At 41.6% G+C, this 25,779-nt stretch overlaps 1 protein-coding gene across 2 annotated transcripts in view; it reads right to left on the reverse strand.

Moving 5' to 3' along the window:
* CDH8 (cadherin 8) overlaps nucleotides 1–25,779 on the reverse strand; it is a 223,399-nt gene that overhangs the window by 128,955 nt on the left and 68,665 nt on the right. For both annotated transcript variants that reach the window (XM_054049347.1, XM_054049346.1), the window contains exon 3: nucleotides 16,631–16,925. In XM_054049347.1, the coding sequence (XP_053905322.1) occupies nucleotides 16,631–16,925 (295 nt within the window). The remainder of the gene's footprint in view (nucleotides 1–16,630; nucleotides 16,926–25,779) is intronic.

Below are 25,779 nucleotides of genomic sequence, written 5' to 3' on the forward strand. Positions count from 1 at the left end.
GCCCCACAGGCCGGTGCGATTGGCTGGCATGTCCCAGAAATTATGGGTCAGTCCCAAAAGTGATGGATACGTCACTTCCGCCCCAAACCCCGCACCCACCGAGGGACAGCCCTGCATGGGTGAAAGGGTAATGGGAGGTACCCAAAGCCCCTAGCATGGGAGGGGTTGCGAGGAGAATTGCAGGTTATCCCTGAAATAGATGGGGATGGGAGAGTGGCAAATGGAGCTTGTATAAGGGGCTACGGGGGATGTGGTAGAGGAATGCAAGGATCCCCTGGTGTGTTCAGGGAATTCAGTTTACAAAGGCAATGATGTGTGTAACCCTCTAGTTATTTTAATCTAGAATCATTTCATATATTTAAAAGTGATATTGGCTTTCTTTTATAGTTCAAACACTAGCTATAATTTACACAGCGCTTATCAGCTTTGCCATCTTGAAGGATAGGGAGTCTTGCAAGCTTGTCTGATCTACTTCTGCCCTCTTGCACAGACCTGGCCACAGCCCCACCCTCCCAATAGGTTACATTCTGCAGCTGCTCCCCCCGGCTGACAACTGAGAGAGTGAGAGAGAGAGATCAATGCACACCCCAATTGGATTCAGGCTAAAATAGCAGAAGAGATCTTTTCAGTTTCTAGGGGCGTGGCAGAAACTGCAAAATGTAACCTGCTTGTAGGTCAGTAGGGATGTGGTCAGACTCTTAGAGGATGTGGCTAGGGCAGGGATAAGACGTAGCTCATTCAGAAAGCAGTTGGAACTTTCACAGGTGCTTCTGACCTCGTGGTTGTTCCTTTTGACTTGATATTATCTTTAGAAAAAAGGAACAAAACTGTGGACTTTTCTGAGAGTTTGTTTTGCCCAAGTTTCTCCTTCTGATGTAGACAGAAGATCTGAAAGGTTTATTTATTTCTTTAAAATAGTTTTTCTATTGCTCATTTAGGAATATTTGGCATGTCAAGTCTGTTTTTTCCTTTTTCAGCTGAGGATCCTTTTTCAGGGATCTTAGAAATATTTGTTCTGAGCTCTCACCCCTTACTTGGAAGGTGCACATGTTAAATCTTTTACAAAGGCAGCCTTTGCCCCAAGTGATCATTAGGTAGTGGAGTTAAGTATGCCATAACAAAAACAATCCATCCAGTTGCAAAATTGCTTCCCTACTCTGTTGATCAGCCTCCAGCCTCCTTTCTCTTGTGATATCATAATTTTACCTCTTCTCCAATCACCAGATAGACCTATATTTCTTAAATAAAAAAGTAAAACAATAAATAAAAACAAGCCATTTTCTCATAGCCCTTATTTATACATCATAAAGAAATAAAAAAGGTCCTTCGCCTATTTGATTTTCTTTGCACATGATTTTAAAGTCAATATCTTTTTTACCTAATAAAACTAATACAACTAATGGCAGGATTGGAAAGGCAGAATATTTTCCAGTCACACGATCTATTCTCTACTCTATACCTCATTTCCTGAGCCACATCTCAAGGGTTACCACTTTCTTTTAGTTCCATTATGACCTCTGTTCGATAGAAATGTGGTGGCCCATCCCCAACATTTTTATTGTTGAAAATGATTTACACAAATTGTTATATACACTAATAGAGTGAATCACACAGCAGTTAGTGTCCCTCGTTTCGGATCCTTGTCTCACATTGCATCCTATATCTGGGCCTTGGCAGTTGTGAGGCATGCCATACCCATACATATAGCTCAACTTGACACTAATTGGAGATACATATGCTTACCAAATCAAATCTTGTCCCATCTATGGTTGTGGAGGACTCCCTTCCTCAGAACTGGGACAGGCAGATGTTAGGATCCTAGCAGAACTCACAAGCCACCGACTCTACCTTCTTCCACACCTCATATATTATGGAGCCCAACTCCATGTGGTTTCCTTCCACGCAAACATGAAGGCAGGACTATAAAATTCACCCCCCCCCGCCCCCACAGATGGGGAAGTGCTACAAGCACACGGGGTTACTACTGCTCTGTTCTGTGGAATCCACAGACCTCTCCCCACTCAGGTCTCAGCAGAATTCCCCAGGTCTCAGATTAGAAACTTAGACTATGAACTTTGCAATAAGATTTGCTCTGCAATTGGCAGGCAGTTACATGCTAAATATACCTAAATATTGCTATATACATGTACAATGGATGCATTTGTGTATGTTTTTTCCCTTTAAAAAACCCTAGCACCACGTTGAGAAAATGGCAAGGTTGCATGGCTAAGCACTCCATGTTTGTCATTTGAAAATTAGTATCCCAGAATCTATCCAGAAAACAAAAGACCAGGATTTTCCATTAGTGTTTAATTTTGACTGCATTTGGCACATTTGTTCCTTTGTCAATGTTACAACAAACTCATTTAGCTAGAGACTATAAATTTGACGTGGTGCCATTTTCACAAGAAAGCCACTGTTATAGTCCAACTTGCTGTTGTCCTAATTATCATAATATAGCAGTTTTATATAATCTAGTCCAACAACATAATCACTGTTTCTCCTTTTTGTGTTCATACCTAATACCGCTGTATGTAATACAAAAACATTTTTAGATAGATATGTGGGCAAATATTAGCATGTTAATTTTAAAACTTTCTGCGTCTTTCCTGAGACACATTTCTGCAATGCTAATGACACTGTGATTAAATGTGGACTGCAAAGAGGTTCGACAGATTTTAATTAATGAACACTTCTAATGTGATTTAACTGTTAACCATGGCTGATTGTTTCGCTCTGTTAGTGTCAGGTTTCATAGGTTCCCGTTGCCACATGCTAACAACCAGAGACACTGTTAATAATAAAAGTATTTTTATACGGCTAGGTAAGGAGGCTTCTGTTTGCTGACAAACTAAGATTAAAAGCCTCCATAAAAATAAGATGTGTGTGCTCGGGTAGTGTTGTTCTATTGTTTTGGCTACGCTTTTTATGTGCAAGTCAAGGTGCAGATTCTGCACATTAGTCAGAAAGAAAAATGCACACACTGCCATGGGGAGTAAGAAAGCAAAGATTTTGGTGTGGCAGTGAAATGTGTGTATTGGAAAAAAATAAAACTTGTATGTCCGGGAGGACTGAACAAATAGTCAGCATCTGAAATTTACATGAATCCATATTCAACGAAGCAACCATTTTGTTGAAAGATTGTAATGGCTAGGGAAATAAAAAAATGTGACCATATTGTAGTCTAGTGGGACTGTGCTTTCTTGATTTCTCTGGGACTTAAAAAAAAAAAACAACCTAAACTAAAACATCCTGTGTAGTTTTTCCTCTCCCCAAATCGGGCAGGCTGAAATCTCCAGATCCAATCACCATTCTAGCTGAGCATTAACAGTATACTTGCATAAAGAAAGTACTTGCCACTATTTACCAACAGATATGTTTTCTATGAGATTCACTATGCTTAAATATCTGCAGCTAGAATTTTAGTCTGGCTGATGATGGCTGTGTAGTCAACGATGGTCAAAACAACATGCTGTTTGTATTCACGAGGTCAGATAAGCGGTCGTTCCCAAATAAACCCTTTGCCTGATTGTCCTTCTTTTCTATAATCTCACAGATAGCATGACAGTTGTTGTCATGGTAACTATTTTTTATTGAATAACACTGCAATAATCTCATAAAAACCTGTATAACTTCTTGACATGTAAATTATTGCTGCCTTGAAGCTGAAGGAATTTACTCTTCTTTTTTTCTCCTTGAAATTTTTAATGTGCCACCATGAATGCAGTATGTTTAATTCATATATGTAAACTTCCTTATTTTTACTATACTGAATTCATGCTAAATGGAATTGTGTGTCCAACAATTTACAGCAAAGGACTAGAAATCAGGACTCCCGAGTTCCATTCATTGTGCTATTCATACCCTTACTGCTTATATGCACAACACCTCTCTGCATCTCAGTTTCCCTGTCTGTGAAATGGGTAAAAAATACTTGCAATGTAAAGAAACTCAGTTAATTAATGTTTGATTTGTTTGTAAGTTCTCAGATATAAGGAATGTTAAATGCAATGTATTGTTAGTATTAAGGAAATATCCTAAACTGAGAAAAGCCAGATGGGTGAAACATACAGAAGTGCACACAGACCACCTGCCATGAGGGAAAATGGAGGGCCCTGGTATGAGGGAAGAAGAGAATGCGGGCACACACAGCCTCTGTCACACAGCCTCTGTCACAGGGAGAATAGAGGACTCTGAAAGGAGGGGAAGAGGGAATGGAGACACACAGAATCCTCGTTGGGGGATATTGGGGAACACAGGAATAGGGGAAGGGGATACCCTAAGCCCCTGACATGGGGTGAAGGTAAGAATAGGGCACATACAGAGTCTTTGCCATTGGAGTGAAGGGGGGACCTGGAATGGAGGGAGGGGGGAAACAGGGGCACACAGAACACTGGTAGGGTCAGATTGAGAACCCTGGTATCAGAGGAAGGGAGAAATTGGGGGCACAAAGAACCCCTGACAGGGGAGAGACTGGGGATGTTTCTGGAATAGAAGGGGTGGGAAGGTAGCTCACAGGGAGCACGTGGGGTGGAATAGAGGAACATACAAAGCCCCCGGTGTGTGCAATAACTACAGAAGCTATGAAGTAGGTGACCACCTAATTATTTATTATTTGTTTTTCCATAGAGCCTAGAGGCCCTAGTTCTGGACCAGGACCTAATGCTGCCAGGCGCAGTACAAATGGAACAAAAAGATGGTCCCTGCACCAAGTAGCTTACATTCTAAATACAAGAAGAAAGACAACAGATGGACACAGACAGTACAGAGGAGCACAAGGAAACAAGGAGACAGTATTGGTCAGGATAATAGGCTGTGGTTTCAGCACACCAGTGGCCTAACCATTTTTTCTCTTTTTTTGTAAGCAAAGAATTGTAAAGAATGATTTGAAGAAGGATAATGAGGGAGCTTTGTGGGTATTTACAGGAAACTCCACCAAGCACGAGGGACAGCCTGGGAGAAAAACACCAAGATAGTTGTTAGAAAAATTTAAAAGTGAAGGATGCATCGGCCCAATTGAAAGTGGGGGTTGCCATCTCAAAAGCAAGTAAGAGATGACAGGTAGGGTAGGGACTGACTGTGAAAGGTCCTAGAAAGAGAATACAAGCAGCTAAGGTGTTTATACTAATACTGTGTGCAGAATCTTGCACCAAGCTACCCCTAGAGAGGGGAAATCAAAAGAGAGTTTGTTTATTCTTCTTTGCCACCAAGAGACAAATCAGATACAGATGATGGCTTTATAAATACCTTGCTCAAGAGATGAAGAGGAGGCATAATTCAGTTGCGTATAAGGAGGTAAAACTAGGGGAATAACATGCCAGAGGGAAGGGGTGATCTACCTCACAACAATATCTAACAGTATGTGGAATAGTACCTCAAGGGAAATAGCAGAAGCCTCTTCACTTGAGATATTTCACACTACTGCATGAAGCATTAGATAGTGTATTGTAAGGAAAACCCCTATATTGACAGGAAGATGAAGTAATGAGCATGAGGTTTTTTGCAGCTGTAATTTGGTGGCACTATTATGATTTTTATATTTGTTTGATAAGAATAAGGTAGAGAATATGAAACATATCCATTTCAGAATATCTGCTTCGTCCAAAATATATTGTGTATGTATGGGCACGTGTATATTATATACATTGTACAAGTACAAGTATACCTACCCACACTATATATATATATGGTGGAGGAAGCAGACATTCTGAAACTGGTATGTTTCATATTCATTAATTTTTATAGCAAAATTGAAATATACAGGTGACAAAGGTGTAAAATTTTAACAGTGAGTAATTATCCATTTGGACAACTTATCAGGGTGACAGACAATTTTTAAAATCAAGATTGGATTTTTTTCCCTAGAAGATATGGTCTAGGAATTATCTGGGGGAAGTTCTATGGCCTGTGTTATACAGGGTGTCAGACTTGGTCACAATTGGCCATTATGGCCTTGAAATTTATAAAAACTATTAAACTATTGCTCTTGGTTTTTGATAGTATGTGTGAAATTTCGTATTATTATTAATATTATTTACCATCTGTACTGCAGAAGCACCTAAAAACCTGTGATATCAGAATTCCCTTGTACTAGGAGCTTTACAAACCTATAGAAAATGACAGAACCTGTCCCAAACAACTTACAAATTAAAAACAAACAAACACTTTTATTGCTAACATTTTTTAAAAATGGTCTTATCATGGAAACTCAAGAGAGTCATAAGAGCAGCTGCATGGACATCACCATAAGTTATTCTGATAAACCCTAGCTTCCTGGTTTCTTTAAAGTAAATGAAAGGAATATAAATGTTGGGCCAAATTCTTTTCAAACTGCATCAGCAGAATTTTGCTGCTCAGAGGTCCTGATCTCAAAGTAGTCATGCCAGATTTACACCAGTATAGCAGAGTAGAATTTGGATTTCTGTTTCCAAATGTTCAATGTAATTTATTTTAATATACTTGAAGTGTACATAGTTTAGAAAGCTAATGACACTGGAAGAAATGTTAATAGAATGAACAAAACCTGAATGAGTCAAAAACTTTCTTTGAACAATTAAAAACCCCGGAAAACACACTGCAACAAAGCAATGTTTTCAGACTGCTCATCTGTCATTCTAATGAGCCTTTATAATGTGAAGCTAATGGAAAATACATATATTGTCTGGAAAAGTGTAACTAAGAATCCGGAAGGTGCTTGCTATGCATAGAAGAAAACTGTCTTCTGCACAGCACATAGACAATAGAGCAAGCTGGCAGCCTTCAGCATTTTACAACTGTATAATGAGGAGCATTGGAAGCAGGGTTGTGAAATCTAATAAGCTGCATATTTTACCATTTCATGTGCATAAACTAATTGTTTTAGAATTGTGATGCTTCCTTCCTAGAGTGGTGATCTTAAGAAAAGTAAAATGTTTCATACTGAGATAGATAAAGCTCTCTCTCTGGAAATTGTCCTCGTAGATGTTACCTACTGTTTGGATTGGACTCCTGTGAAAGTAATAAGAAGGGACATCGTCTTTTTAGTTTTAAGGTTGGCAGTTCTCTCCGACTGCAACTTATAAGATGATGCCATTAAAAAGCCTGCATGTGCTGCTTTATAAATTCCCCAGAGTGACCATTTGTTAGCATTAGAATACAGTTTGTAGCATCATAGGCAGCAGCACTAGGGTTCACCATATTTTATGTTTCTCTTAAAAAGAACTCTGTTTTTTTTTCCCTTTTAGATATTGCTGTTATTATAGAACATTAATAATATTTGTGAGGGAGGAAGAAAACATTTGCTCTATTGTTCAGGACTTTCTAAAAGATGGCATTTGTCTAATCAATTGACTATTTCATCAGCACTCGTACAAAACAAGGTGAATTGCCTATTTTATATAGAACTACTAAGGCATAGAAATTGCAAGGTCCCCAGGCAAAGAAAGTAAAATTGGACAATCACTACACAGTTATACTTCCATGAAGAGAAAAATTACTGTATTGTTTGTTGACTTACAAAGGAAGCTTCACGTAGGTGCAGTGTAGAAATTTATTTATTTATTACATATACACACACACACTTACATGTATAAACAATAGTAAAATAGTCCTTGCTGAGTGCACAAGGAATTCACCGATTTATAATTTTACATTATAAAAATAAGAGATTTTCTACAACCTTGCAGTTTCAATTTGGTGTTTTCTTTGTGTGTGCATGTGCATGTGCCCGTGCGTGCGTGCGTGCGTGTGTGTCTTTTACAAAGGCTGATAACGCCAGCAAATATGAGCCAGGTTGCAGGAGCAGATTCAGAACTCTTGCTCCCTCAGGCCAGCAGAGAGCAAACATATGGCAGCAGAGACCATTGGCCTCCAGGGAAAGGGTACAGTCAAATCATCCAGCCAGCAGTCCTCTACAGGCTGATTCATGAGAAAGTAGCATTGACATCAGCTCCACAGGCAACAGCTCATGTGTATTCACAGAGAAACATTAAGTGTTGCAGATTCAGCAGTTAAACAAAGGCAGAGGTACCGATTCCTAAAGAAAATAATAATATTAAAATAAACTTGGACTGAGGCACAAAGGTTGGATTCTGAATTGAGTCTGAATCTGACTTCTCCACATTTCAAATGTGTCAATTACAGAATGACCTGAGTTGTAAAATTTGTATCTACTTCTGAATTAAAGGCTGGTCTTCCACAAAGTTTGGGGAGAAGGAAGTTCTGAGGTCTATCACCAATGAGTTAAAAAAAGTAGCAGGTAGAATTAAATTACATTAATATAAGCTTCTGTGAGAATATTATCACATGATGAGATTATTTTTCTGATACAAGACAAACTTTGGATGTGGTGCCCTGTGACGAGAATTTGTCAAAACTTTCCAAAATTTGAAAACACAAAATATAGTCAGGTCTCTTGTCGTGTGGTGCTTATCAGTGTCTCAATATTTGGGCAGTAATGTAGATTGACTTACTACCTCTCATCTGTGTCTTCTCCAAATAAGCTCTGGCCATGCATCAGTGCCTAGTGCCACAAGCAGAGGTGTTTGAAAAATTAGATGGAATTTTTGCAAACATTTCGGTCACAAATTTTGACCGCCTTTCGGTCAAAATTTGACATTTGGAAAAATGTTGAAAAAACTTTGTGAAGAGTGAACTTAGAATTGCTAAACACAGGTATTTGTACCAGAAATGTGAATTAAGGATATGTCTACGCTGCAATCAGAGGAGTGATTGCAGCAGATGTCGACAAAACCGAGCTAGCTTTAATCTAGCTAAAATGAGTACCAACAGCAGCGAAGCTGTGGCAGCATGGGCTGTACAAGCTTGCCAGGGACATGTACAAGGTTGCTTAGGTGACTAGTCTGCACTGAAGTCTGTGTTGCTGCAGCTTCACTGACATTGGTATTTGTGCTAGCTAGATTAAAGCTAACTCAGGTATGTTTACATGTCCTGCAACCACACCTGCAACTGCAAAGTAGAGATACCTGAAAAGTTATGTTCACACAGTCCAGAATAAAAACAATATCATGTGACCTAGGCATGCAAAAACAACTAACACACACACACAGCTCAACTTCAAATGCAGAACACTGGCAACAAACTGCCTGTGATTGATCTAGAGACAAGAATCTCTGCAGAAATTATTCTGGGCACAGATTCTGATAGGCCTGTACATAGGGGCACAGAATCAGGAAAGAACACAAGCAGCCCTGCCAACAATGCAGTCTCTGTGCAGAAGTGCATATTGCCTCAAAGAGTATGTGGCTGAGCCCCTCCCCCAGGCTGCGGGGAAGGACCTGTATGCAGGGAGAAGTAGGCAGCACCCAATGGGAAGATGTAGCAGCAGCATTCCAAGGAACTCTGGGAGGCAATTTCTCCTCCAACTCCTGCAAGTGTAGTGTGGCTCTGCTCTGACCCCTTATTCTAGCGTGTGGGCAGTTTGCACAGTGTACCCTCCTCGAAGGACAAATACATCCGAGCGACTGCAGACCATACGCAGACAGGAAGAGAGGCAACTTTTCCCTAATAAATCATTATAAATCATTCACCCAGTTCTTTGCATAGTTAATTTAGGGCTCAATTCTGCACCCATTTATATCAGTGAGAGTTTTCACATTGACTGAGATCAAGACTAAGGGCTTGTCTAGACGTGGCAGTGCAGCTGTAGCACTTCAGCGAAAACACTACCTACATGGATGGGGCACTCTTTTCAGCATAGGTAATCCACCTCTTTGAGAGGTGGTAGCTTGGTCGACAGGAGAATTCTTCCCTTGACCTAATGCTGTTTACACCGGGGTTTAGGTCAGTTTAATTGCATTGCTCAGGGGTATGGATTTTTCACACCCCTGAATGACATAGTTATACTGACCTAATTTCCTAGTGTAGACCAGGCCTAAGGGCATGATACTGCAAATACCAGCAGCATTAGCTACTTTGAGGCATGCCCTTGATTGCAGCAGCTCTCTTTGAAGTTAGTGGGACTACTTGCAGTAGTTTGCTGTATATTCTCTAGTCAAAATGTTGGTAGGACTACTCCCTCAGATTATAACCTCCTTGGGAACAGTGACACGACTTTCTATATACACAATGCCAAGCATACTTCAGCCATTTAGCAAACAATTTTTTTTTTTAATTGCCAATTCGGATGCTGATTGAAACCAAGATGCAAAACCAAAGGTGAAAAAAAAATTACAAAGTTTAAAAAAAAAGAGGTGATCAATAGTTCCCTCCCTCCTCCCCCCTGCACAAAAAAAAAACTTAATAAAAGTTAAAATTTTGGTCAAGAATGTGTTTTTTTCTCCCCTTCTGTATCCTAACTGATTCTCTCACGTTTATTATTGCCTATCTACCTTTCATTCTCATAAACTCCATTGAGGTCATTCACAATGTACATGAAAGATACATATAATTTCCATGTCTGAAAAAAAAAACCCTTATTTAAATGGCTCCTCGGTGCCAGAGTTCAAGAAGTTGATTATGCACAAGATGAACAAGTAGTGGAACAAGAGAAAGTGATGATATACATTTTCTAACAGCTGTTACATTGTAGCCATATTTTACAACATCTGCTATTTTTTTCCCCTGATCTTTTGCACTACCTTGGAATTTACCCTTTGGGCTAATTTGTAGTTGACCCTAGTAATACAGTCCTTTTAGTCAACATTTTTGTGACAGACTATCATTGATTTAACAGTCATGCACAGTGTCTTAAAAATCAATATATACGGGGGGGAGAGGGGAGCGAAGAGCAAGAGAGTGTGGTGGGACTTGATAATATTATATCTTGGGTTTTTATCACAACTTTACAATTTACCAAGTTACTCCATCATTATTTATACCAGACTTGGGATGTTGATGACATACAGCAGATTTTGTTCCTTTTGGCAAACAATATGTAACTGGAGTAGAATTAATACCTTTGGGAGAAAGGGAAACACACACACACACACTTTTTATATGTGTGTTTATGTGAAATATGTCTGTTTTGTATATGTGAAATAACAGATGGCCAAATTAATTGGAATTACTCCTGATATACAGTAGTGCAACTGGGGCCAGATTTTGGCCCAAAGAATGCAGATATATTCAGATTAAAACTGCAATAATAGCAAATACTAACCTGAAAATCCAATTTCTTTTCCAAGAACGAAATATTTGATGTTGAGAAACATCATAATAAAGAGAAGTTGAATTATTCTAAAATAATTCACCCACTCAATTTTTTGACGCATTGCAGGTGCAATTTATTTTTAGTGCACTGCCATGCTGCATCACACCATGTACTGTGTTTTATTATGACAAGTGATGGGGAACTTTCGAATAGTTGGAGGTTTAGGTCAGATAATCCATGAAACATTTGGATGTTTGTCTGAAATTAGTCAAAAATTGTGAATATTCACTTTTCCAATCTTCCTCTTTCTTCTGTCTCACCTTCTTCCCTGCACCAGCACATCTGTCATTCAATGCATCTTTCTAGTCTCCTGAACCTCTACTGCTGACCACTAGCAGAACCATAGACCTCTAAGCACCCTTTGCTCAAAACAGAACTATGGAGCCTACCTCACTGTTCCCTCCCTGAATACCACCACAGAACCGACAACATTTGAAGACCACATCCATACCAGGGCACATTATCAGACCTGCAGCAACCTAACCAAAAGTAAGGAATCTGTGAACAGTTGAGGAGAAGGAAGCACAAAAGGGAGACTTATCCAGGCATTTTCAAAGATACACTATGGGATCAGTTCAGTTTGACCTGGTTCTTCTAATTTTTTTTTTTTAAGATGGCTCACTCATCTGTACATTATGACATCATTATTGGCTGTTACACTAAGGATGCAAGTTCAGGAACAAGTTTAAAAACAAGTGAACCATTGGGTACTCCACCTTTCTTCCTCATACTTATCTGGATCTCTTTCTAGGGGGTTGTCACCTGGTCCTCTTCCAAAATGTGTCCCTTTGGGTCTCATGATGCTTAAACATATTTGTACAGATTGCAGCTTAAATGCCTTTGAAAGCAAGTTATTTCCTACTTCCCAAGTGCACTTCTGTGAGCAGCCCTGCTAACATATGCTGCCACACAGGAGACAGGCATTCAGATTTGACTTCCTCCCTCCTTCTCAACCATGGGCTCCTCAGGAGATCAGAGCAGTATTAAAACTGTACAGAACATTCAGTCTCACCAAAGAGGGAGGGGGACTGAGATGGACTAGAAGAATGATTATTGTGACAGAGCTGAAAGGAAGGAAACTGAGGGTTGAGGTAAGGGTGAATTGTGTGTGCTCCTCAGGGCTTTTTCTGGAGCATGAAGCCCACTCCTTCCTCAGAAAAAAGAGAATGATTTCAAATTATCCCTGAACACTGTGACTGTGCACACCATTCAGTGTGTGTTCGTGCGGATGCAAGAGTATGCAGTCAAGACAGCTAAAAAGTCAGCATTGTTCCTGCAGGAAATAACGCTGGAATAGAGATTGCCTTGGCACCATTTGCTGGAGGAAGGTCCTGCAAACAGTCTTTGCAGGGAATCAGGATTTTCCAGCAACAGTCATATACAACATGTGGCGTATGTTCATACTGATTACATATGTAAATGCATGTATACATGTGGAGTACATGCTGTCTAGAGAGGGTTTGTACCTGAAAAGCTACAGCTTCCCCAAAAACATGATATAGTATCCATGTTGTAGATATACATATACAAGAGTGCATGTCAACTGTACTATCCACGTACTTATTCATATAGTTAGCACCCTGGGACACTGTTTTGTACAGTGCCCACCACATTGCTGTCAAACAAGAAATTATAACATGCAGCAGTATAGGCTATATCAGCTGCATATATTATGTTTGAAAAGCTACACTATGTCAGAATCTCAATGAAAGAGGGATGTGTTAGTTTTGGAATGCTAGAGAAATTAATGTGTATTCATTTGTATCTTGTATATTACGTTTTCCAGCTATCCAGAAATGAAATGACTTGTATAGTATTTTCATTGCATAAGCACTACACATACCGTATGAGTTCCTCTCCAGTCTCTCACACACCAGTCCCAAGTTTTCCACAGTTACTATCTGGGCACCCTAAGAAAACCCTGCCTTAATGAAGACTGTGTTAGTGGAAAGTATCACACAGTTGAAATAGAAAAGCATGGGTGGGTGGAGTTCTCTTAAAAGGGGAATGAAGTGGATAACGGAAGCAAAATACTGAGAGCACAGAAAAAAAAAAACAACTCTAACTCTGGCAGAAGAAGTCAATCTTTCCCCTACATATTGATAGATGACGGAAACTGACTTTAAAATAAACATGACAATACCTAAAAAAAGTTAAAATAATTTATATTTAATATAGCCATTGATATAGCTTCTAGTTGGTTAGAAGGAGGGAGAATAGCCAAAGAAGTCACAGTAAAATTGGTAAAACAGCAATGTTCTCGCCTTCAAAATGTCAGCCTTGACTTTTACTCATATTACAGGTTAACAGGAAGAACTGCATATGCTGCATTGATTTTATAGTTATTCATCATCCACATAGTTCAGTGAGATACATGCTCTGTGTCCAGGAGTGGCAGCTCAGAATTAGCGTTTGTATTTGCTGTTGGTGCTTTTTTGGAGTAATAGGTTGAAAATAAAGTACATCAGATGGAATGCTACATAAAGAAAAAATATAACGTGTAGGGATATTTAGACACATACACTGTCCTCCTGTCTGCTTCATTCAATAACATTGGAGTGCAAAAATCATACTGTAACTCTTCTTTTGAGATGACTTATGACTTGTTTTCACCTTGGTTGTTGTTATTCTTATTAAGGGTTTGAATATTAACTATAGCATTTGAAAATAAAATGTTTATGGGCCATGTTGTACCAAACCAGGGGTCGGCAACATTCAGCACGTGGCTCGCCAGGGTAAGCACCCTAGTGGGCCAGGCCAGTTTATTTACCTGCTGAACGGCAGGTTCGTCCGATCGCAGCCCCCACTTGCCGCAGTTCGCCGTCCCGGGCCAATGGGGGTGGCGAGAAGCGGCGAGAAGCGGCGCGGGCCGAGAGATGTGCTGGCCGCGGCTTCCCGCCGCCCCCATTGGCCCGGGATGGCGAACCGTGGCGAGTAGGGGCCGCGATCGGCCGAACCTGCCACGTCAGCAGGTAAATAAACTGGCCCGGCCCGCCAGGGTGCTTACCCTGGCGAGCCGCGTGCCGAATGTTGCCGACCCCTGTACTAGACAGAAGAGGCACAGGCCTGGTAGGTTCAGGGGCAGAGCTGACCCACCTCAATGGGAATTTCAAGAGCAATTGTGCTTCCCTGTGCTTCTAGCACACATGGGGAATAAGACACTGTACCATCCCTACTCTATCTTCATTGATAACTCTCTTCTCCTTCATGTCTCCAAGGTTAACATTCTTGATACCAATGTTTGTCTCATCTCCTATACCCCCCATATATAATCTTTTGCAAAGTCCTATCACATCTTCTTTAACATCCCCCCAAAACATCCTTTTTTCATTATCCCATCTGCTAAAACTCTTGTCCATATCCTGGCCACATTTTGCTTTGATTACTGTAGACTTCTCCTGTCCAGATTTCTTGCCTCTCACCTTTCCCTCCTCAAGTCTGTCCAAAACTCACTGCTGATTTCATTTACCACTCCTGTCATTCTCACCACATGCTCTTTTCTCTCGCCATTAATGATATGTCCTTTCCATATCACTAGTTTCATTTGTATCTAATCCCATACTCATTCCATATGCTTTTCCCATCCTTTCACTTTACTGCTCCTTCATTGCCTTTCTCATTCTCAGTTTCTTCCCTTCCTCTGCTCTTATCCACCATCTCTTTCCTCCTCAGTTGCCTCATTAAAGATCATCTCTTTCAACAAAGCCTGCTCCTTCTCATCAGTAACCCCTATGTTTTCCTCCACCTGATCTGCTACTCAGTGCCCTGTCTATGATTTGCCTTGTCTTACTTAGATTGAAGCATCCTTAAGCAGGAATCATGTGATGTCTTAATCTATGTTTCTAAAGTGCTGCATACCATTATGGGCTATATAAATTATTCTTAATAATAGAATTAATGCTCAGAAAGCATTTTCTCTTAGCACACATCTTTGTATTTCCCTTCTAGTTTTTCCTTCGGAATGCCCAGTCAGTCCAGTTCATATAAGGATTAGCCTACAATTTCTTTCTTGCCCCCTCCCCCTTTTAATTTAATTAAGCCATTTTCTTGCCTAGAGCTTGGCAAAAATATCATCTGAAACCAGGTCCACATTATGTTTGAGCTACTATACAATTAAAACAGCTTAGCATATTAAACACGTGTTTTGGTAAAGGCATTGACATTCAGGCTGAAAATGTATATACCAATTCCAGTAGAAGTGATTCAAAGCAACCAAGACATCAAATCTGGAGAAGAATTATAATTGACAAACCCTACCGTAACTATGCTAGTGCTACTGGGTCTGCTACAGTTAGATTTGAAAAGGTCCTCATACAACTCATTGTACTGAATTGCAGGAAGATGACAGTTCTAGCCCCATATATTGTCTGTGTGTATGTATGTTTCACTGCAATAGAACAGAATGCTGTTTCCAAACTCTTTGACAGGGCACTATTATGTTTGTAAAGAGGCTTGGCATGCCTTCAAGTGAGCGTCTATGTATATCTTGCCTTGACAGCCATAGAGTACAAGAATTGCTGAAAACCACATTACTTTCAGTTTAACATTGGTAAACCTTAGAAATCATTCTTTACTTTCTATGGCCCGATTCTGATGTCCTCACTCACACTGAGTGCTCTGCAATTAATCACATTGGTTTCAATGGGCCTCCTCTGAGAGTAAGATACTACATACTGAATTTCAATATATTCCTAGGTGTCTGTATCTTTCTACCTATATGTATAGGTATATGTCTAGACAGCTGCAGATATAGATATATAAAATAAAATGTGCACCAGAATTGCACAATGAAACAAACATATGCCCATCCAAGACACACACAAAAAAACATATGAAGGAATGAACACATTACCAATACAATCTATTAACAAGTACATTTTGCATATATTTTCTTATTTTCCTTTCCTTCAGCCACATTCACTCCCTTCATCTTCTTCTTCTTCCCAGCTTTCTCTCTTTGCCCATTCTAATGCCCTCATTTTCAGATCATATGCCTAAGTGGTTAAGCCGACCATCAGTTTCCAGACATAACATCTTTCATTTTCATGTTTTTGGCTGATTATAGTTATACGTGGAGGAAAATAAATGAGTATGTGTCCACATATTGTAGTGCTACATCTGTGTACAAATACACACAAACAGATAATTAAACATCAACAAAATATCAATAGGATTAGAGTGGCATGTTGGAACAAATCTCGTTAAATCCTCCTCAATAACAACACTCCACAGCATCAGAAACAGACTATAAATTTGGACTACAGAAGTATTATTGTGCAAAGAATGCCAATTGAATATAACTGATAGTCATTTTCTTATTACTGAGGGTCTCAACCTATTGTACTGCAGTTGAGCACTTTGGTCAAGAAGGGATTTTAAAAAATGAAATAGAAATGAAATAAATATTTTTCCATCATTGGTGTACTGGGCTATTTTAAAGGCTGACTTTTCAAAGCTCTTTATGTGTTTAGGTATACATACCCACAATGGACATTTCTGGAACAGTGGCATGATATGGGCCATCAAGAAACTCTGGTGCATTGTCATTGATGTCTTGAACCTTAATAATGAATTCCGAAGGCGGTTCCAGAGGTTTGTTTGTATCCCCATCGACTGCTTGCGCCGTTAGCGTGTACTCTGCCTTTTCCTCACGGTCAAGTCTTTTCATAGCATGAATATCTCCAGTCTTGTCATTGATCACAAAGATTGTCCCAGCTCCATCTCCTGACAGGATATACTTGATTTTGCTGCTTCCAGGGTCCAAGTCTGTGTGTAGCTAAAATGACAAATAAGCATTTTAGTGATAAAACCCAGCATTTACTTTTCACATTGGTCTAGCCATGCATTTCTCAAGTTATTCTTTTGTACTTTAATCTTAGCTCCAGCGATCCATATCTCAGCTTGAATATGCAAGGAGAGTAAGGACTTGTATGCATACTAATCAAAATTGAATGTAATCATAGGCATAATTAGACTTTCTATTTAAAAAGCAGCTGTTTTATATATTTAAATCCCTATTTCTAAATGTAAATGTCTTCAGATCTATTATGAGCCAAAATGAACAAACACTAAATGTCCTTAACCAATTAGATCAAAGAGCAAATGAAGGATAAGCAATAATATATTTTTAAATCTAGCTACTTATTTTCATGCATTACTTCCTTTCAGCTTATTTTCAGAAAGTGATGGGTGTTTAAAAATGACTTAAACACATTTGGCAAGTTTCATCTGAGTTAATGTTTTTAATTGACAGCATTACCCAAAATCTTACAACTGCATTTTAACTCAGTTGTTGAACTGAACTAAAAAGACTCTTAAATCCTTATTCCCAAAGGGTTATTCATGAAAGAGTGTTTTGTGAAAGCAAACTACCAGAAAAATGGAGAACGATTATTTTCCTTGGGCACACTTTTCTTCACAATTTCTTCCCATCAGAAAACTGATTTTTAAATTGTATTTAGTGCTTCAACAAAATGAGAAGATAAGATTAAAAAACCCTGAAATAATATAGAAAAAAATCCAAATTCAAGCAGCTCTTCTCGTATACTTTTCAGCTAAGTGCTTGAACCAAAGCCCACTGGAGTGGGCTCTGGATCAACCCTAAAATGCCAGGTGAAATCAAATAATCAATTAATCTTCAAGTGTAAGATGTGCTTTTTATTATACCAAGTTTATTAATGTCAATATATATTGAAATGAATGAATATATTATTATAATTCATTTATAGTGATATTAAGCCCACTGGAAGATTACTTTAGTTTATGTACATATTTAACATTTTTTGAAAACATTTAGTAAGAGACATTGTATAAAATATAATTTTAAAAGAGTATCATTTGCATTAAATATCTTGCACATCATCTTCACAAAAGATGTTTTGATAGAGGTTTGTATAACCTGGTAACCAGGAACAATCACCTAACTGATTTTGCTTTCACAATGGTCTTCATTAGAGGATAAAATGAGATGGAAAAAATTCTTACAGTATTTGCACCTAAATGATCTTGCAGACACGTTCTTTCATAGATATTTTTTCAAGTTTGGATCAAATGTTGTTAAGTTAGCCCATACTCTTGCTTTGGGGGGAGGGATAGCTCAGTGGTTTGAGCATTGGCCTGCTAAACCCAGGGTTGTGAATTCAATCCTTGAGGGGGTCACTTGGGGAATCTGGGGCAAAATCAGTACATGGTCCTGCTAGTGAAGGCAGAGGGCTGGACTGAATGACCTTTCAAGGTCCCTTCCAGTTCTAGGAGATGGAATATTCCATTAATTATAGGTACTTGGTCTCCAGTAATGATGAGACAGTTTACATAACAATGTTGGAGCACCTTGTCTAGCATCATCTCTAGATGTTGCAATAAGCACAGCAGACAACTGCAGTCAAGTTTGGTCTTCTGGAGTTGGATTTAAGATTTATACAGTAGTTTGAATTTTGGACAATCAGTTTGAATCTTGGGAGGAGTTGGAGCTGGCATCTGTTATTTGACTTCCAGCCATATGGAGCCAAATAACTTAGCTGTCCCATGAAGATCTTCTGGGTGAAATCCTGGCTCCATTAACTCAATCTATCTCCACCCACCCTTCATCCCCTCTTTCTTCCTCCCTTCCATCTTCTCTGTTGCCCTGTCCTCCTCCAATCAAAACCCCACCTAAACCAAACATAAACCACAAAACTAACATGATGTTCACAAACCAACACTCTGTTTGTAGGTTCTCTCTCTTTCCCTTATCTTTGTCTGTCTTCTTAAGAGTGTAAACTCTTTCAGACAGGGAACAGTCTACTATTCTGTATTTGTACAGTGCCTAGCACAACAGAGGCTTGTTCCTGATTAGCCCGTAGTCATGGTTTTAATAAACACAACAAACAACTACGTTGATGTCAATAGCAAAATCCGCAGTGACATCAAATGTGCCAGGATTTCATCCCTGTGTTTTGATGGGCAATCTACCATGCATTGATGATTTATGTCTTAGTATGGTAAGCCTTTAAAAATTATTAGATTATTTTAAAAGTAGAAAGAGGCTCATATCGAAACTTCAGATGCTGTGAATAGTCTGATTCTCCACCCTGCTATTAACCCAGGGAATGGTAGCGATTTTTTAGAGAAACTGCTTAGTTAAGAGTAACTAACCATTGAGAGAAGGATGTGCCATCAATAACCTCACAAGACCTGTCACCAAGGTAGATACTGAGTCTGTGCTAAAGAATATGAAACATGGGAAGGCAATGGGACCATACAGTGTACCAATTGTGGCATTTAAAGCATTAGGCCTTGAGGGGGCATGATGATAATAAACTTCCACCATTTAGTCCCCAAAAATGAGCAGCAGAAGACCATGCTGGTATCTATCTTCAAGTGTGAAATGTATGTGCAGAGGAATTACAAACTCATAAGGTTAATGAGTTATACAATTAAATGGTTGGAAAGAATTATCAGGAAAAGAAGTTGTAAATGACTAAAGCATCAAATAAATGACAGTCAATTCGGGTTTATGGCAAGAGGGTAAACAATAGAATTACAGGGAGAATCATAATGAATAGCATTTTGTGTACACTGCGAGAAGGCTTATAACAGAGTTTCTAGAGAATTGATATGGTGGTCTATGGCCACGCAATCTACCAGAGACATATGTTCAGGCTATCATGGACATGTAGGAGGGCAGTAAAACACCACTGAGAAGCAACTGCAGCTACAGTGATCCATTCACAGTGAGGGTGGGTCTATATCCAAAATCAGTCTTAAGTCCATTCCTATTTGTGATTGCAAGGGCTACTTTCATTCAGGGGATTAGGAAAGAGGATTCATGCAGTATGCATTGTGCTTATGATATTAGATTGTGTTGCAAAGATAAATACAAACTGGAAAGGGATCTAGAATGATGGAGGAGTGCATGAGAAGAAAATGGTTTATGGATTAGCCAACAAAAAATGAAATACATGCAATGCTTCATTGAGAGGGGCAATGAGAAACCAGTAAAACTAGGTCATATAGAGTTAACCTCTGTGCAACAATTCAAATACCTCAGTTCCGTAATGATGATAGGCATGTGGATGTGAACATTAGGAGTCTCATGAAGAGCGCTTGGTGCAAATGTAGGGAGTTGGTGGGAATTCTCTGCAATAAGAATATGTTAATTAAAGTGTATAAAACCATGATTAGGCCATCCATAATGTAAGGATTGGAATGCTAGCCAATGAAGAAGAGAGAAGAATAACTACTTCACACTGCTGACTGAGAATGCTCAGGTGGATGTTGTGTGAGATGAGAGCTGGCAGCCAACAGAGAAATGATACAAGCCAAGATATAAGTAGCCCCCATCATGAAAAAGCCAACAGAGCATGGACTGAAATGGTTGGGTCATGTGAGATGAGACATAGGATTTCTTGGCCAGAGATTACAAGAGCCATCACAAGGCAAATACAGCTAGGATGACCCAGAAAATGGTTGTAAGAGATGCTGAAGGAGTCCATGAAGATCAGTGTCACCGGGAATGCTTGGACATAAAGGGTATGTCTACACTATGAGAGTAGTTCGATTTTACTTAAATCGAATTTGTGGAATCGATATTACAAAGTCGAACGTGTGTATCCACACTAAGGACAGTAATTCAACTGTGTGAGTCCACGCTAACAGGGCAAGCGTCGACATTGGAAGCGGTGCACTGTGGGCAGCTATCCAACAGTTCCCGCAGTCCCCGCTGCCCATTGGAATTCTGGGTTGAGCCCCCAATGCCTGCTGGGGCAAAAAATGTGTCAAGGGTGGTTTTGGGTAACTGTTGTCATCCAACCGTCACTCCCACCCTCCCTCCCTGAAAGCGCCGGCGGGAAATCAGTTCGCGCACTTTTCTGGTGAGTGACAGTGCGGACACCACAGCACTGTGAGCATGAAGCATGCTGCGACCATCGCTGCAGTTATGGCCATTGTCAACACCTCGTACCTTATCATCCACCTTTTCCAGAGGCAGATGCTGAGAAATCGGGGGAGGAGGCTACGGCAGCACGGTGAGGACATTAAGTCTGAGAGGGGCACAGATCTCTCACAAAGCACGGGACCCCGCGCCGTGAACATCATGATGTCAATGAGTCATGTTGATGCTGTGGAACGGGGATTCTGGGCCCGGGAAACAAGCACAGACTGATGGGACTGCATAGTGCTGCAGGTCTGGGATGAATCACAGTGGTTGCGAAACTTTCGGATGTGGAAGGGAACTATCCTGGAACTTTGTGAGTTGCTGTCCCCTGCCCTGAAGTGCAAGGACACTCGGATGTGAGCAGCCCTGACTGTCCAGAAGTGAGTGGCCATAGCCCTCTGGAAGCTTGCAATGCCACACAGCTACCGGTCAGTCGCGAACCACTTTGGCGTGGGCAAATCTACCGTGGGGGTTGCTGTGATGCAAGTAGCCAACGCAATCGTTGAGCTACTGCTGTCAAAGGTAGTGACCCTGGGAAACATGCAGGTCATCATAGATGGCTTCACCGTGATGGGATTCCCAAACTGCGGTGGGGCTATAGATGGAACTCACATCCCTATCCTGGGACTGGACCACCAGGCCAGCCAGTACATTAACAGAAAGGGCTACTTTTCAATGGTGCTGCAAGCACTGGTGGACCATAGGGGACATTTTACCAACATCAACGTCGGATGGCCGGGCAAGGTTCATGATGCTCGTGTTTTCAGGAACTCTGGTCTGTTTAGATGGCTGCAGGAAGGTATTTACTTCCCCGACCACAAAATAACTGTTGGGGATGTGGAGATGCCTATAGTGATCCTCGGGAACCCAGCCTACCCGCTAATGCCCTGGCTCATGAAGCCCTATACAGGCACCCTGGACACTGAAAAAGAACTCTTCGACTACCGGCTGAGCAAGTGCAGAATGGTGGTGGAGTGTGCTTTTGGACGTCTCAAGGGGAGATGGAGAAGCTTACTGACTCGCTCTGATCTCAGCTAAACCAATATCCCCATTGTTATTGCAGCTTGCTGTGTGCTCCACAATCTCTGTGAGAGCAAGGGGGAGACCTTTATGGCAGGGTGGGAGGTTGAGGCGAATAGCCTGGCTGCTGATTACACCCAGCCAGACAGCCGTGCGATTAGAAGAGCACAGCGGGACGCGCTGTGCATCCGGGAGGCTTTGAAAGCTAGGTTCCTCAGTGAGCAGAGTAACCTGTGACTATTACGTTTGTTTAAAGAGAAGCTGAATCTGCCCCCGTTTCTTTACCCAGTTAATGTTGACTATCCTCTCCAGTTATCAACCACCTTCCCCCCCTTCCAACACACCTTTAAAAATAAAATAAACAAAACTTTGTTCATTAACACCGTTTTCTTTATTACTTTTCGGGACTTTGTGTGTGGGGGTTATGTGACTTTGTGGCGGGGGAGGATGGTTACAGATCCCCTGCTGCGTGGCTCTGTGATCCAGGCTAAGGACCGCTGCATAAGATCTCTAACCGCCCTCCCCCACCACAAAGTCACCCCCCCACACACACAGAACTTGAAAACCACCTCCCAGACTGACCAGGGTGCCTAGTGACTGCAATGTGTGTGTGACCTTCTGCTGAACCTCCCCCCGTGTCTGTACCCTGGTAAAGGTGACTGTCCTCTCCAGTTACCAACCCCCTTCCCCTCCTTCAACACACTCTCCTCTAAAAGAACCTGACAGAAACTGTAATTAACAGAAACATATTTTTTATTAGCAGCTACACAGTTAGGGGATGACACTGGGACGGGTGCTTGGGTAAGGTGTTTTTGGAGTGAAGGAAAGGACTTATCAAAACTTTGGGAATGAGAGCCGTCTGGTACTTGAGCGGTCTGCAGGGGTGGAGTGACAGTTTTCACGGTCCCTGCCACCCCATCTTCTTGGGACTTTGGATGAGGGGGGTATGGGACTTTGTGGCGGGGGAGGGCGGTTAGAGATAGACTGCAGCGGGGCTCTGTCCTCCTGCCTCCGGTTCTGCAGAACATCCACAAGGCCCCGGAGTGTGTCCGTTTGCTCCCTCATTTGTCCAAGCAGCGTTTGAGTCTCCTGCTGGTCTTCCTGCCGCCACCTCTCCTCCTCTCCTCCCATTCGCTGTGTGATCACTGGTATTGCGACATGTTCTCCCTTCACTGGGTCTGCTGGGCCACCTCAGCTCAGGAGCAGCCCATAAATTCCGAGAACATGTCGTCCCGTGTCCTTTTCTTTCTCCGCCTAATCTGTGCCAGCCTCTGGGAGGGGGATGCCGGGGTAGGTCGAGAGACAGTCACAGCTGTGGGATGGGAAAAAGGGAGTGAATTCCTCACAAAGATAAATTTTTGTGAACAATGAACATAGTCTTTCTCTGTGAACAAGACCATGCACAGCACCTATCACATGCGCACTCAGGACAAGGTCGAATTTTCGGCCTTCGCATTCAGTGCCTGGGGTCTTGCACTGGAGATCAGACAAGCGGGGCAGGACAGCAGAATTTGGGTAGCAGGCTGACATGGTAAGCCGTAGACTTTTGGCTGCTTAAAAAACTTAAATTATAGAAGTGCCCTCCTGTCACTTTCAAAGCAATGCTCCTAGCGTTGGCCAGTTCCTGCTGCCGGCAATCCGGCAAGCATGAACTCTGCCCCTGTCGCACCCCCTTGTGGCTGTCCCCGGTAAAGATCCCTGTATGCTGCCCCTCTCCCGTCTCCACCGCGTGGCTGTAAACCGCCAGTTACAGTTATGTAAAGGAGCAGGCAAGCAGTCCCAATACTAACATTCCCCTAATTCAAAGCAGGTCACCATGAGCGACATCACTCTGATGAGGATTTCTGAAACAGAGAAAGACCACATGCTGCGTGAAAGCCAGCAAAAACCAGGGCTGTATGCCGCCATGCTCTGCAAGGCAATGATCCCAGAGTACTTGATAGCCTGGCGCAGAAAAGTTTCCTACCACGGAGGACACAATAAGGCCGCTCTCCCCAGGAACCTCATGCAAAGGCTTTCCAATTACCTCCAGGACAGCTTCGTGGAGATGTCCCATGAGGATTTCAGCTCTATCCCCGGACATATAGACCTTATTTTCCAGTAGTTGCACTGGCAAGGACTACAAAGTAGAGCGCCTAGGGCAAAGTAATCATGATAAACTGGACATTGTTAGATTCTTTTGCAGTAGTTGCACTGCCAAAGACTAAAACGTTAAGTGCCTAGGGCAAACCAATCATGAAAAACCCACTGTTAATGTTCCTGTTCTGTTCAAAATAAATGTTTACATGTTTAACACACTTACCGACTGATCCTTCCCCTGATTCAGGGTCCGGGTTAATGCGTGGGGAGGATTGGTAGGGGATCTCTGTGAGGGTGATGAAGAGATCCTGGCTGTCGGGGAAATCAGCATTGTAAGCGCTGTTGACTGCCTCGTCCTCCTCATCTCCTTCCTCATCTTCCCCATCCGCTAACAGCTCCGAGGAAGCGGCCGTCGACAATACCCCATCGTCAGAGTCCACGGACAGTGGTGGGGTAGTGGTGGCGGCCGCACCTAGAATGGAATGCAGTGCCTCGTAGAAATGGCATGTCTGGGGCTGGGATCCGGAGTGTCCGTTTGCCGCTCTGGTCTTCTGGTACCCTTGTCTCAGCTCCTTGATTTTCACGCGGCACTGCGTTGCATCCCGGCTGTATCGTCTCTCTGTCATGGCTTTGGAGATCTTCTCGTAGATCTTCGCATTCCGTTTCTTGGAGCGCAGCTCCGAAAGCATGGACTCATCGCCCCACACAGCGATCAGATCCAAGACTTCCCGATCAGTCCATGCTGGGGCCCTTTTTCTATTCTGAGATTGCATGGTCATCTCTGCTGGAGAACTCTGCATCGTTGCCAGTGCTGCTGAGCTCGCCACGATGTCCAAACAGGAAATGAGATTCAAACTGGCCAGACAGGAAAAGGAATTCAAATTTTCCGGGGCTTTTCCTGTGTGGCTGGTCAGAGCATCTGAACTCGGACTGCTGTCCAGAGCATCAACAGAGTGGTGCACTGTGGGATAGCTCCTGGAACTATTAGCGTCGAATTCTATCCACACCTACCCTAATTCGACATAGCCATGTCGAATTTAGCGCTACTCCCCTCGTTGGGGAGGAGTACAGAAATCGAATTTAAGAGACCTCTATGTTGAACTAAATAGCTTTGTTGTGTGGACGGGTGCAGGGTTAATTCGATTTAACGCTGCTAAATTTGACATAACCTCCTAGTGTAGACCAGGCCAAAGAACAGGAATCACTGACTCTGACTAACAGGACAAGATGAAGGCAAAGAAATATAGAGCCATGGAAGATTGGCAGAAGTTCTTTAATCACAAACTAGTGAGACATTGATATTTGGACTAAATACAGCTCATGGTTAATATTAGCACATTGGAAACGTGCCTAAAAGAGGTAGGAGTGCCCAGAAGCATTTTATAACTTTTAAGCTCCAATTGATTAGGATCAATGGAAAATACATTTAACTTCCCCCCCCAAAGATTAATCTGGGCCAAAAACAATAGTGTCAGGCACCAGCCTGCAGCAGAGCCAGTCTCCTGGCAACCCAGTGAACACAGCTTTAGATATAAGTTGTCTGATAGACTGTGGCACCTGATTGGTTGCAGGAGTCAGCAGGCTGGCTGGTACTTAAACTCAATAGCACCAGTAGTCC

This window comes from Malaclemys terrapin, chromosome 14 (genome assembly GCF_027887155.1).
Source record: "Malaclemys terrapin pileata isolate rMalTer1 chromosome 14, rMalTer1.hap1, whole genome shotgun sequence".
NCBI classification, from domain to species: domain Eukaryota; kingdom Metazoa; phylum Chordata; order Testudines; family Emydidae; genus Malaclemys; species Malaclemys terrapin.